Source organism: Camelus bactrianus, chromosome 16 (assembly GCF_048773025.1).
Source record: "Camelus bactrianus isolate YW-2024 breed Bactrian camel chromosome 16, ASM4877302v1, whole genome shotgun sequence".
Taxonomy (NCBI): domain Eukaryota; kingdom Metazoa; phylum Chordata; class Mammalia; order Artiodactyla; family Camelidae; genus Camelus; species Camelus bactrianus.
The window spans coordinates 29,066,789-29,079,907 of record NC_133554.1 but is presented as its reverse complement, the minus strand read 5'-3'; the positions used below and the strand labels follow the sequence as shown (position 1 = coordinate 29,079,907).

The following is a 13,119-nucleotide window of genomic DNA, read 5'->3' as shown; positions in this document are numbered from 1 at the left end:
TGAGGTCAGTGGGTCAGTGGGGAGGAGGCAGTGGGAGGAGAACTCCCATGCAGGGCATCCCTGGCTGGTGCAGCAAAGGTGCAGAGGAAGGAATGAGCAGAGCACACTCCGGGACCAAGAATCCAGTGTCAGTCCGGGGCAGAGGGTTCGAAGGGCCACTGGGGAGCAAGGGGGCTGGGTGGGCGAGGCCCAGGCAGACCGGCCCTGACTCTAGTCCACAATTTAGGCCAGACTTGCCTGTGCCCACAATGCTGCCACTGAGGCTTCTGAGGGGAGGGAGGAGATGTGCAAAGTGGTGTATTAAGAAGATTGATCTGCCACAGTGGTGGCAGCGTGTGGATGGCCTGGAGAGATGAAGAGACGGGGACCAATTAGGGGATCCTGCAGTGGTCCAGGCAGGAGGCCTGACAGCCAGTTCTGGCAGACAGGGATGAGCCTTTCACAGGGAAGGCGCAAGGGGGGAACAAGCCAGGGCTGAGCAGAGCCTGTATGAATGAGTCACCTCAGCCCTGTCCGAGCACCACCCTCACCCTCCATCTCCTCAGCTGCCACCTGTTCCACTGACCCCAAAATCTCTGCTCCCCAGTTCTGACACCTTGGCTCACTTCACCTCTGCCTTTGACAGTCGTTCCTGCTGCTCTCACACACCCAAAAGAGGTGGTCCAGGTGGGCCACTGTGATGGGGTGAGGATCACTGGGTCAGTGGGACCTCCACCTCCCTCCCCTCCTCCTCCTCCGAGGAGGTGTGGGAAGTCAGGGTCGGCATCCGTCACCTGGGGGGTGGGAGTTTCCCAGGAGACCCCACTGGCCCCATCATATACACTGTGGCCCTGCTCTTCTCTGTCCCCCTGCAAGCGCGCCAGCTCTCTCAGCATGTATTCTCTAGCCCCTCATGCCCACTGGGCTCAGTTAGGTGTCACTGCCTCCCAACCAGGGGGTGGCTTTAGCCCCTCCCCAAGGTCTCCCGCCAGCTTCCTAGAGCCACCCCAAGAGAACACACAAGCTAGGTCGGTACAGGGCATCCACTGTGCTCACTCAGCTTGGAGACAGTCCACTCAAATCTTCTGTGAGCGGCGACACCTGCCCCTCACCTGCCTGCACAACCTCTCTGCCCTGAGCCCATAGCGGACCGTTTAAAGGCTACCCTCAGGCCACAGACCCTAGAGGACTCCAGTCCTGCCAGCTCTGGCCCAGGGAAGTCCCCACCCCCTCCGCCTCTCTGCTGTGGGGGTGGAACTGCTGAGCATTGCGAGAGTCACTGACCTGTGCTGACTGGCCAGGATAATGCCCTGCTGGGGGCCCCAGGACTGCTCTGTGCCTGTGGTCCTTGTCCTCTAATGCTGGGTCTCCATCCTTCGCCCTGAGGAGCTGCCTCAAAACTTCTCCCTCTCCTCAGCCCCATCCCCACACCCAGCCTGGCCTCCTGCTTCATGGGGCTCTACGTCCCTCCCCCAAATAACTCTGCGCCCTGCCTGCAACCTACTCACCCCTCTTCCCTCCTGGCAGGGAGCCAGCTGGCTCCACCTGCACCTCCGTCTCACCCCTGCCCTCCAGGCTCCCCTGGGCTCCATCTCATTCCATCAGTTATCTCTACTTTCCCCATTTCTCCAATATCCTTTCCCCTGCCTGGAGGCAGAAACCTTTGCATGGATCCAGGCCTCTTCACCTCTGAACCCTGGGCCCCGCAGTGCCAGTTCTCTCCAAAGACCCTCTTCCTGGCCCTCCTCCTAGGGCAGTACCGGAGTCTGCCGCCAGCCCCTCCTGCCTGATGGCCACCTCTCTTGACTTCCCTGACCCTGTGCGGCACCTCCTGCCCTCCTGGGGCTCCTTTCCCCACTGCCTTTCTCCCCTCAGGCCAACATTCCTCAGAGGTCAGTCAGAGCCCCTTGGCTCCCCACTCCACCATCTTCCCAGCTCCCACACCCCCAGCTGTCACGGGGGTGTAGACAATACGAAACAATCTCCATCCAAGCCTTGGCTCCTCACCCGGAGAGCCATCCTGCCTGATAGGCTTCCCAGGATGGCCCACAGCCAGCTCAAACGCAGCACGTCCAAAACAAACCCTCTCACCTCCTCTCGCAAACCTGCTCCTCCTCAACTTCCGGGCTCCATCACTCTCCAGGATTCTGTCTTGGAACCTAGGAGTTATCTAGGATTTATGCTTGCCCTCTTCCTCCAGCAGGTGCCCAGGCCCACAGACTCTGCCAATGGAATTGCTGGGCCCCCACCCTCTCCTTCTCCCCCCGCCACCACCATACTTGGGGCCCTCATTGCCTCTGACCTGAACGACAGAATTAGCCTCCAGGTCCCTCCTCCAACACAGCCAGCCCACACCTCCTGGAAGCTCCAGCTTCAATAGCACTGCTGGACTCACACACTTCTGCTCAGACCACTTGGGGTGGGGTTGGGGGAGGCAACATGACTGTCCTTAAGAGCATCCCATGCCATCCTGTGCATTTCCAGGCCAGGCTGCTGGAATTCCCCCCAGTCCTTCCACCTAGACCTCTCTGCTCCTAGCCTCAGCTGCCAAGCCCATTTATCTTTCAAGGCCACTCTCAAGAGCCACCTCCTTCATGAAGCCCTCCAAAACCTCCTGTGTAGGATAAAGCAGTATCACTTTTCTGTTGGAATCTATGTTTCTTGGGTGCCCCTGGCACTGCCCCCACCCCATTCTATGATCCTATTCTAGTGTGCTGAGCACAGGAGGTGCTCCCTGAGTTTGCTGAACTGGGGGAGCCTAGAGCCAGAGGATGCCTAGAGGAATGCGAGCACCCCTTTTAGCCAGCCATTTCCAAAATGACACCCTTCTCCCACATCTGGAAAGTCTTTGAAAGTCTGGGGCCAGGGCAACTGGAAAAGCATCATCCCCCAGAGTCCTGCGTGGCCCCCAGCCCCAGCTCCTCTGCCTAGAAGTCAAGGACTCCTGGGAGGCCCAAGGGATAGGATAGGTATTTGTTAACCCTTGTCCTGGAAGGCCACTTTGGGGTGTCCATGCATGTGTCTATCTTCTGGGGAGAGAGTCCCAGCTTTCAGCAGAATCCAAAAGGCATCTGTGAATCCCGTCAAAGTTAAGGCCTACCACATCTGGACTCCCCCTACCCCACCCCCAGCTTCCCTCGCCTTGAACAGCTGACCTCACTCACTTATAAATAGAAACCCTCCACAGACATGTATTGAGAGAGACAGGATGGGCCCAGAGTCTGAGAAATGAGCAGAATCATCACCTGCCCTGAAAGGCCGTCTATTCTGGACCCTCCCTCTCTCTTCTCTGCAGTCCAGGAGACACTGGGCTGCGTGCCCCTCCCTACTTCCCTACATGCTCTTGGCCCTCTTCTAGAATATGAGGTTAGCCCCTGACCCCAGAAGCCCAGCAACAGGAAGAGGACGACTAGGAAGCTCCTGTGTCACTGAGCTCCCATCCCTGCACCCTCCCTTCCTCCTAGAGGGGCCTTGTCCCCGTGCATACCCAGGCAGAGACTGCTTCCAGGAGACAACCTCTCTCCTGAGCTCCAACATGCTGGATGTGTGCTGGGATGTCCCACAGGCACAACAGTGAGGTATGCAATGCCCTCCAAATCTGCACAAGCCCCAGTGCTCCCGCCCCAGGCAGAAACCTGGGTGCAGTCCTTGCTGCCCCTCCCCTAGGTATCCAACAAGCGTTGAGTTCTGCAGATTCAGCCACGTGCCAGCTCTCCCCAGCCCTCATTTCTCCATCTCCAGGGACAGAGAAGCATGAACTGCCTGGGCGACTGCAGTAGCCTTCTGGTTGGCCTCCCTGCCTCCTGCCTCCCCCTCCCTTCTACTCCCCACATGGCTTCCGGAGGACTTTCAATAGAACACAAACCTGCTCGTGTCATTGACCTGCTTAAAACCTTTCTTGGGAATCTATCACCTTCAGGAAAAAATCCAAACTCCTTCCTATGTCTCTCAGGACCTGGCCCTGAATTTCTTCCAAGTTCATCTCTTGTTACTTGCCCATCCCAGCCCCCACCCAAGTACCCCATTCATTCTGAACTCCTTATAAATCTCTCCATTTTGGCGTCCAGTGCCTCTGGCCCTCCCCCATACCCTGCCCTACCTTCCACTGTTCACTGGCTGCATGCCACTCTTCCGTCAAACTCAGCTCCAAGGTCATGTCCTAGGTGAAGCCCTCCCTGAATCCTTTCCCGAATCTGGGTCATGTGCTGCTCCTCTGTGTACCTTCTCCAAGCACGTACCACTAGACACACTGTCAAGTGTGACTTTACTTGTCGGTGACCTCTTTGAGAGGAAGGACAAAGTGCCCTGGCCCAGGGGTGTGTGGGAGTGTCTTATTGTGCACTTCTCTTCCCACACTCCACGTGCAGTGACATCACCTTGGTAGCTTGAAATCAACCACAGTGGGAGCATTTACACCATGGAAATTGGCAAACACTACAAACATCACAAATCAGGATTTTTTTTTCTTTTTTCTTTTTAAAGGGCTGGTTGTTAAACATTTATCAGCATGCCACTGCTTAGGTCCAACTCTGATGCACAGAAAATGTGTGGGGGATGGACGGATGGATGGTGGGATGGATGGATGATTAACAAGTTCCTTATTCCACGTACTGCCCCCTAGTGGATGGGGCACACACATGTGCGCCCTCCATCAGCTCACACTTCTGACTTCAAATCATATTCTTGTTCCCTCCTCAGAGTCCTGTGTCCTCGTCCTCACCAGTCTCTCTGGGCAAACTAGTCCTACCACTTCTCCACTAGATGGTGGGTTCAGGGGTGGGGAAAGCAGGAGAGTGTGGGCAGCATGGGGCCTAGCTTGGGTAGCATGGGCTGTGAGAAGGTGGGTACTTCCACAGTCAGGAGGGGCTGGAGAGGTATCACGGTCCCCAGCAGGAAAACGGAATGATGGGTAAGGCAGACAGTGGTGGGAGAGGACAGGCCGGGAGAGGGCAGCAGCAACGGGTTGTAAAGAAGGCTGGGCTTTTCCACCAGGGAAGCACCAGCAACAAATTCCTCAGTGTCCCCCACCTCTTCTGACCAATACCAGGATCGAAGGACACAAGTGCTTCATTAAGGGCACTGCAGGGAAACCATGAGCCTCCGTCCTTGCCTCTGTCAGCATCTGTGGACACTCCCTCGCTGTCTCTCTCAGCTCTCTTGTGCAACTGGCTCCTCTCTCCTTCATCTGAGGCTCCATCTGAGCCTCTGTCTCCCTGTCCCTGCCCCATCTGTCCTTGTCTGCATCTGGGTCTTGGTCTCTGTCTTCAGTTCGTTCTCTATAATTCTCTGTCTGTCACCCCTATGTTTCTGTGCCTCTGCCTGTCTCTGACGCCTTCCCCTGAGTCTCAATCTCTCCCTCTATTTCTCTCACACTCTTGTCTCTGTCTCTGCCTTCCTGTCTTTATATCTCTCTCCCCCTGGGTCTCCATGTTGCTCTCTGAGTCCCCATCTCTGTCTCTATCTCTCCCTTTCTCTCTCTGTCTCCTTCGGAGTCTCCATCTCCCCGTTGGTGTTTCTGTCTCTCGGCCTCCACATCTCGCACCCTTCCCTGCCCCCCTCAGCCTGCTCAGGCTCCAGAACCCAGATGGCAGGACAGTCATGCTGCAGTGCCTGTAAACACAGGGCCATGACTGCTTCTGGGATTTCCTACCACCCCCAGCCCCTGAGCCTGCTGGGCAGCAGCCAGTCATCTGTCTGGCCTATTAGGGACTCCCGCTCACCCTTGTGGGGCCCTCAGCAACCAGGTATTGGGAAAAACTCCTCCTCGGAGCAGACTCTGTGCCACCACTGAGTGGGGACTCCCTACTGCTGAGGTCTTGAGCGGGAGAGGCTGTTCCCTGCTTTCCTTAGGAATTGGATAAGGAGATGCTGCAGGCATTCCTGACTGATCGCTTTTATTTCTTCCCCAAGGGAGTGTCCTTCTTGATGTCTAACTGAAAGCCCTCTTGCTGCAGCTTCATCTGCCCTCAGTCTCTGTGACTCAGCTTCTTCCCAGTGCAAAGCCTCCACCAGCAGCCGAGGAGGTACCCCCCTGGGGGAGAGGCATCTGACCACGGCCAGAACTGGGGTAAGGGAGAGGAGGCTGAGATTCAGGCTTGGGGACCCGGGGTAATGAGAGAGTAGGAGCTGCCACCACCTGGGTCCCAGCAACAGAAAATGTTGCCCCCACCAGCCTGGCGGGACAGAGTGCCTCTCCCCAGGAGGCTTGCTGAGCAGGCAGGAGCACACACCCACGCCCATGCACCCAGACACAACACACCCACCAAAGTGCCATACTCCCCACCTGCTGACATTGCAGGGGTGTCCTGCCCCACCCCTACCTCACTGCTGTATGAAGGGAATGGGGGAGGCACTGTGGCAAGAGGAAGGGGTGTGTGTGATGGTGATGGGGGAGAGGCTGGGGTGCCCCTGGTGGGACAGGACAGTTGGGGTAGGAGCTGAGAGCTGAATGGGGTGGATGTCAAGGGGCTTCAGATCCCCCTGAAAAGTGAACATCTCATGTTAGCTCCAGCACTGGCTTGGACTTAGGTTCCCCAGCCTTGACCCAGACCCTCTACCCCAAGTCCCCCATGGGCGTGCCCAGGGGAGCCCAGGCCCACGTTGCCCGGCCCTTCCACATGTCCAGCCTCCGCAAGCCTCTACTCATGATTAGAGGGCTTGGGGCAGAGCACAGCCTCGGTCCAGACCAGGGAAGGTCAGGTTCTGGCAGCCCCAGCCCCTCCCGGAGCACCAGGGCGGCGAGAACACCCAGGGGAGGCGAGCCCACAGGGGCCTGCGCACCGCAGTGCCTGCCTGCCGGCCTCCCTCCTTTCCCCAGAATCAGCCAAGGGGCTGACCTAGAAGGCCAGACAGGGGGAAGGACTGCCTTCTGGAAAGAAGCCTGTGGGGCATGAAGCCAAAGTGAATTGTAAGGCCCCACGGTGCCTGCTCCGGCCTCCAGTCAGTGAGGGGGTGGGGGTCCGTGGGGTTCCCCGGCCACCCCTTCTGTCCTTGCACAGCTCTGACAGAGAAAGCGGCCTCCTCCCCCTCAGCCCAGGTCCCACTGCTGGCAGCCATCGGCCCCACGAAACAAGTCTGCTCCCTCTTCCACATGACAGCCCTTCAAATATTTGAAGACAGCTCGCCTGTCCCTGCTGAGCCTCCTCTTCTCCTGACTAAACATCCCGGTTCTTAGAACGATTCTTCAAACACAATGGTTTCAAGTCCCCTCGCCATGCAGGGAGCTCTCCTCCACCCAGCGCCGCCCTCCCCACTCGCAGCCCGGCTCCCAGAACAGAGGCTGGAGCCAGATGGCCTTCCTCCCTACCCCACCCAGGTGCAGGCCCCAACCCTCCACTCCTCACCCTTACCTGCACAGTCCCTCCAGCCTCCAGCCAGTCACGTCCCTAATGACTGCGTCAGATGAACGCCAGGGGGCCCGGCCCACCCCCTATATGTGACTTGTTCCTCCAAACAGTCCTTGCCCACATCTGATGATCATCACTCATTTACATCCTTTAAAGCCCGCCTCCTCTCAGAAGCCTTCCCAGATAGAACATGCCCAGCTCAGACCCTGCCCTTGCCCTGGGCAACCTCCACACTCAGAGACTAGGCAACATTCACTAGTTTTCACCCTCCAAAGAGTCCCCACGCATTGATGCATCTTCCTCCCTTCCTCCTCCCTGCCAGGCAGGCTAGCAGCATGGAGAGGAAGCTGAACATAGTGGGTGGGAGGGGAGGAAGGCAGAGAGTCCCCAGCCCCAGGGACCATGGCCCTACCTGCTCGTGGTATTCGATGCCCATGCTGAGTGTGTTGACCAGGATAGCAATCATGATTCCCCGACCAAAGTACTTGCTGTCCACAATCTTCCGGAAGGTGTCACAGATCAGCCTCCAGAAGGCCAGCACAGAGTTGGGCTCCACGTCCAGCCCAAGGCTCTGTCGATGTCGATTGTGGGGGTCCCGGAGGTCACCGTGCTGGGCATCCTGTGTGAACTCATAAATTCCCTCGCTGTCTGAGTCAGGCATCTCATGGCCGGCAAGCTCCACCTCCCCTACCCCGGCCCGGGCGCAGTAGGGACAGCTGTCTGGGCCACAGGCTCCACTGTCTGCCTTCAAGCAAGGGCTGGAGATCTTGCAAGCGCTTTGGCAGGTACCTGGGACAAGAGGGCAGAGGTTAGAGGCTCCAGGGTTTCCTACTTGGGGTGGCCCCTCCCTCAGAGTGTGTGTAAAATGAGTGGTGGAGTTTGGGGTTCTTTCAAGGCTCCTAGGCACCTGGTAGGCAGTGATGCTGAATGACCTGCAATGTGGGCAGTCCTGAGCAACGAATATCCCCAAATGCCAATAGCATCCCACTGACAGTCATTGCTGGGTGTCTTAGGGTTCGGACAGGAGGCCTTGATGTCCTCTGACATCCTGGGTAGCTCCTATGTCCTAGGATCCTTCAGGAAGGAGCCTAGACCATCTTTCCTTCCCCGGGAAGCCAGCCCTGCATCAACACTACCCTGAATAGCATTTTCCAAGAGATCCTTAAGACACACACCCACACATATGTATTCATGTACGATCTCACACCAGACACACACACACATGCACTAGACACATACTCGCATACACACATGTAGTGTGTATATACACATACTATTTTGAGTTGTATATACACGTACAGCCAAACACAAGTGGACACTGACACGTGCACATCACACAGTGCACATGTGCCAGGCACATGCACACACAGTGTGCATACATACCAGACGAGAGCACCACCACATCTATGCATACATGCACCCTGCACACATCAGACTCGTGTGCACACATGTGCACGTGAACACCAGACACGTACATGCAGATGGGCACAGACACACACTGGACACCTTCATGCACACACACACCAGACTGCGTATGTACAGGCACACAGCCCTCTCCCAGGACACCAATGCCCATTTCAATCCAGCTTTGATCATAGACTCTGAGAGCTGAAAGGAACCTCAGAGACCACCCAGGGAAGCATGGACATGAAGGCACCCAGCCCCTAGTAGGCATCCAACATTTCCCTTCTTCCTGCACAAAATGATGGTCCCAACCCTGCCTTTCACACAGGAGGGAACGGAACCTTGCGTGCATGAGGCTGGCTGGCGCCTGAGCAGGGTAGTGGAAGAGCTGGCACAAGAACCCTTCCCACTGCGTTCTGTGATGGCACCTTCCTGTCCCAGCCCACGTTCCCACATAACATCCCACAAATATCCCACTTCTCCCACGTGCCACATCCTTCCTGAAACACAGGCCCTGGGCTTCGGCTACAGTGAGTCTTCTGTGGGGGAGGGTGGGCCATCCTTGCCTGACTGGGAGACGCCCACAGGCAGCGAGGGTCCCCTTCCCCTATGACACTGGGTGTTCTACCCATCAGCTAGCAGCCCCTGAGGACTTTCCCCAAGCCCCTGGTCTTCCTGTGGGGAGGGAATGAAATTCTTGTTTACAGCAGTCTCCTTAGCATGGGGCATGGTGTTTGCCACAATCACACACCATCTCCCCTCTGAATCTTGCAACAAGGACCATAGAGCGTGGGCCTCAGAGACAGAGGGCCCTGAGTCCACCCCTCACCAATGGCACAGCCTTAGGTAAGTCACTCAACCTCTCCAAGCCTCCTTTTTCTCATCAGTTAAATGGGGATGATAAGAAAGTTTGTCACTTAAACAAAGAGGATCCAATGGGCTTTTGCCTGCGAAGCATGTGACAGGCACACAGCAATCCATTAATATCTGTGTTCATGACATGACAGCTATTGTTATTATTAAAATGGAGGAATTCGGATTCCTGTTTTAATTGATGAGAAAATTGAGGCTCAAAGAAGAAATACGACTGGTTGAAGGTCCCAAGGCCAAGAGTGGCAAAATGGGAATCCAAGCCCTGTCCTTCTGACTCCAGACCCCCAGTTCTCTCTGGGACACCAACATACTCCCACCCAGAGTTCTCACCTGTACTCTGTGTCTCCAGCAGCTTGTGCATAGAGCTGTAGGGCCCGGGTGGGATGTTGAGGCTGGTGAGGGTGCAGGGTCCAGAGGTGGGGGCCACCTCCATTAACGCCTTCTCTTTCAGCATCTCTGGTGGAGGGCTGGTGTGCACTGTGGGGTACACCTTCCCACTGCCCACAGTTCTGCCCGACGCCTCAGATGGCGACCTGGGAGGGGGCGCCTGCCAGCGGACTGGCTCCAAGTGGCAGTCAGCATGGTAGAAGCTGTGCACAGACTCCGCAACCCCAGGAGGGCCCCTGGAGAGGGCAGGTGTCGAGGGCGGTGGCAGCATGAGCCGGCGGGAACTGTTAGCATCCCTATCCTGGATCTGCGGGCTGGCCCGGGGGGCCCGCAGAGTCCCGTTGCCCAGGTGGTAGTGGTGGTGATGGTGGTGGTGATGGTGCACCAGGTGGTGGACGGACGGACGGCGGTGGGAGCGAGAGCAGCTGCCGCCGGGCTGGGGCTCCTGATCCCCCCGGGGTGCTGGGCTGCTCAGGAGCCCAGCCCGCACACCCACCGCCCGGGAGACCTGGGCCAACCTTCGGGCTGCCTTACGGAGGATGTACACCAGGTATTTGAGCAGCTCCTCATAGCAGCTGCCTGGCTCAGAGAAGCTGGCCAGGGTGCTGGCGTTGGACAGGAACCGCACACGCTGCTCCCGCATCAGCTGGCTTTCCCGCTGCTTGGTCTCGGAAAACTGCGTGGCAATCACCACCAGGCACAGGTTGATCATGAAGAAGGAGCCCACCTGTTGGGGTGGGGACAGAAAGAGAAGACAGCCTGAAGGAAAGGGAATCACAAGGCTAGCCTCCGAGTACTGAGCACTTCCTACAAGCCAGGTGCCGGGCTCAATAACTGTCCAAGCATCTCTCATTTTGATTCTCATGACAGTCTCAAGAGGTGACACTTTTATCACCTCCATCTGACAAGTGAGGAAACTGGGGCTCAGGGAGGTTGAGGAATTTGCCCATGATCATTCAGCTAATGCCCAGCAAAGCTAAGACTTGAACTAAGCACTATGGAATTCCAAGGCTTTGCTATTGATCATGTGGTTATCCGGCAAGGTTAGCTCCCTAACTCCGTGCCCTTAAACGTGCCCATCCTCAGAGAAGCTGAGCGTCTCTCCCCAATTCCCACTGGGAGTAAAGAAGGCTGTGGAAATGAATGCTGTCTCGGGGACACAAGGCTTTCACATTGGATTGAGCTTTTGAGATCTTGGCAAAAATGTCCACGAAACTCCGGCGTCTAGTCCCATTCTAGTTGTGTGATCTTGAGTGAGGCCTCAGCATCCCCGTGACCCTTGGCCTTGCCTGTATCTTTTTCCCATGCCTCTCCCCTTCCCCAGCTGGGTGATGGGCTGAATCCTGAACCCTACAGACTAGCATAGGCTGCCGCTCTGACTTGGCCACACTCCCTCATCTCCACCTCCTTGCCTCACTTTCCCCAGGACACTGGGATGGCAATTGCTTGGACAACAATCCAGAATGAAGGCAATGAATATTTATGGTGACAAAGCGGATTTTTTTTCTATATTGTGTCCTAGTAATTATGATAATTAGCTTCACTAGTGTCATTCCAGAGAGCTGTTTGGAAAGATTTTTCATGGGGTACATGGGAGGGTGGAAACTAGGCCCCTTACCTCTCTGTCTGCTTCCTTCCCACCTGCCAAGCCCAGGGAGAATCGAATGGTGAAAAGATCACACTTTCACTTCCCAGGGGTGCTGGCCTTGCCACCCAGGTAGTGGTGGGGGGAGGGCAATGGGCCCCAAACCTGGCCACTCTTCCACACCAGGGAAGGGTACAAAGGCAGTTCTTTCTCAGGGTCTCCTCTCTGCCTCTCCCTCACCAAGAGGTCTTTATTCTGCCTCTGCCTCTCTCTGGAGCCTGTTCTACATCCTGAGTACACCTTCATTTCTTCCTCTCAATATCCGCCCCTCTGTCGGCTCTGTCACTGGCCTCTTGATGCCATGGGAAAAGGTCCAGACTTGGAGTCAGTAACCTGGGGTTGAATTCTCAGCTCCAGCCACTTACTTAGCCCAGTGGCCAAGCCCTCTGAAGCTCAGAGTTCTCGTGTAGCAGATGAGGCCACAATCCCCGAACACACATGCCCACTTCACAGGGGGCTTTGGGGATTAAACAGGCAGCAGACATTACAGCACCCTAGCAGGGACGCTCCCCCAGCGAGATTAATCCACAGCACACGCAAAACACCGGATGGGGTCAGACAAGTGAGGAGACATCAGTTTCCTCATCTGTAAAACGGAGATGATAATAGGATCGCGGTGCAGAGTGAAATCACCCGCACATAAAAAGTGCTTAGAGCAGGGACTGGCACCTAGTAAGTGCTCAGTCAGTAACAGCTGTAAGTGGCAGCAATGAAATGATTAATTATGAATAGTAGTGATTAAAACTATTAAATATTGCCACTTTTGCCTCTGTCTTTTGTCCTTATAAATCTTGGAACTTCTGAGCTGGAAGGAACAAGAGATCCCACAGTGTTTCTCAACACCGAATAATAGGAATTTGGGGTGGAACGATTCTTTGTTTGCAGGACTGTCATTTCAGGGTGTTTATTATCTTCCCTCCTGCCCCCTCAAAAATGCCAGCAGTGTTCCACTAGTCCTTGTAAAAAAAAACAGGACCACCTTTTGCCATTTCCAAATGCCCCCCAGGAAAGGCAGCATCACCCTAGGTTGGGAACCATCTGATGAAGAAACAGATGCCCAGGGTGGGGCCGGGGCCTCATGGGGAATGACTTGTTCAAGGTTATAAGTGGTAGTGACAGACAGGGCTTGACCTTGGATTTCCTCCTGACTCCTCACGACAGGTTCCCTCTGTCTGCATCTCTGTGAAGCTTGTCCTGAGAGCTAGAACTTCAGACAGAACCAGCCTTTCCCTCTCCAGACTTCCCCCACCCATTTCTCCAGGATTCCAGATCCCCACGGGGCCTGAGGAGGCACTCACAATGATGAGAAGGATGAAGTAGATGAAGTTGTAGAAGGAGTGAGCATCCATCACAAAGTACATGATGTCGACCCAGCCCTCCAGCGTAATGACCTGGGGAGGTGGAGAGGGGCAGGCTGACTCTGGGCCCCCTAAAGCCTCCTGCAGTTTCCCCCAGGGGCTCTGACCCCATCCCAGCCCTGGGAAT

General features: G+C 56.0%; 1 protein-coding gene across 14 annotated transcripts in view; it reads right to left on the bottom strand.

Annotated features, from left to right (window-relative positions):
• The window catches only part of CACNA1G (calcium voltage-gated channel subunit alpha1 G), a 66,360-nt gene that overhangs the window by 36,709 nt on the left and 16,532 nt on the right, over window positions 1-13,119 (bottom strand). For all 14 annotated transcript variants that reach the window (XM_074342795.1, XM_074342801.1, XM_074342794.1 and 11 more), the window contains 3 exons: window positions 12,933-13,025; window positions 9,933-10,716; window positions 7,738-8,114 (listed from right to left, as the gene is read on the bottom strand). In XM_074342795.1, coding sequence (XP_074198896.1) covers window positions 7,738-8,114; window positions 9,933-10,716; window positions 12,933-13,025 — 1,254 coding nt within the window. The remainder of the gene's footprint in view (window positions 1-7,737; window positions 8,115-9,932; window positions 10,717-12,932; window positions 13,026-13,119) is intronic.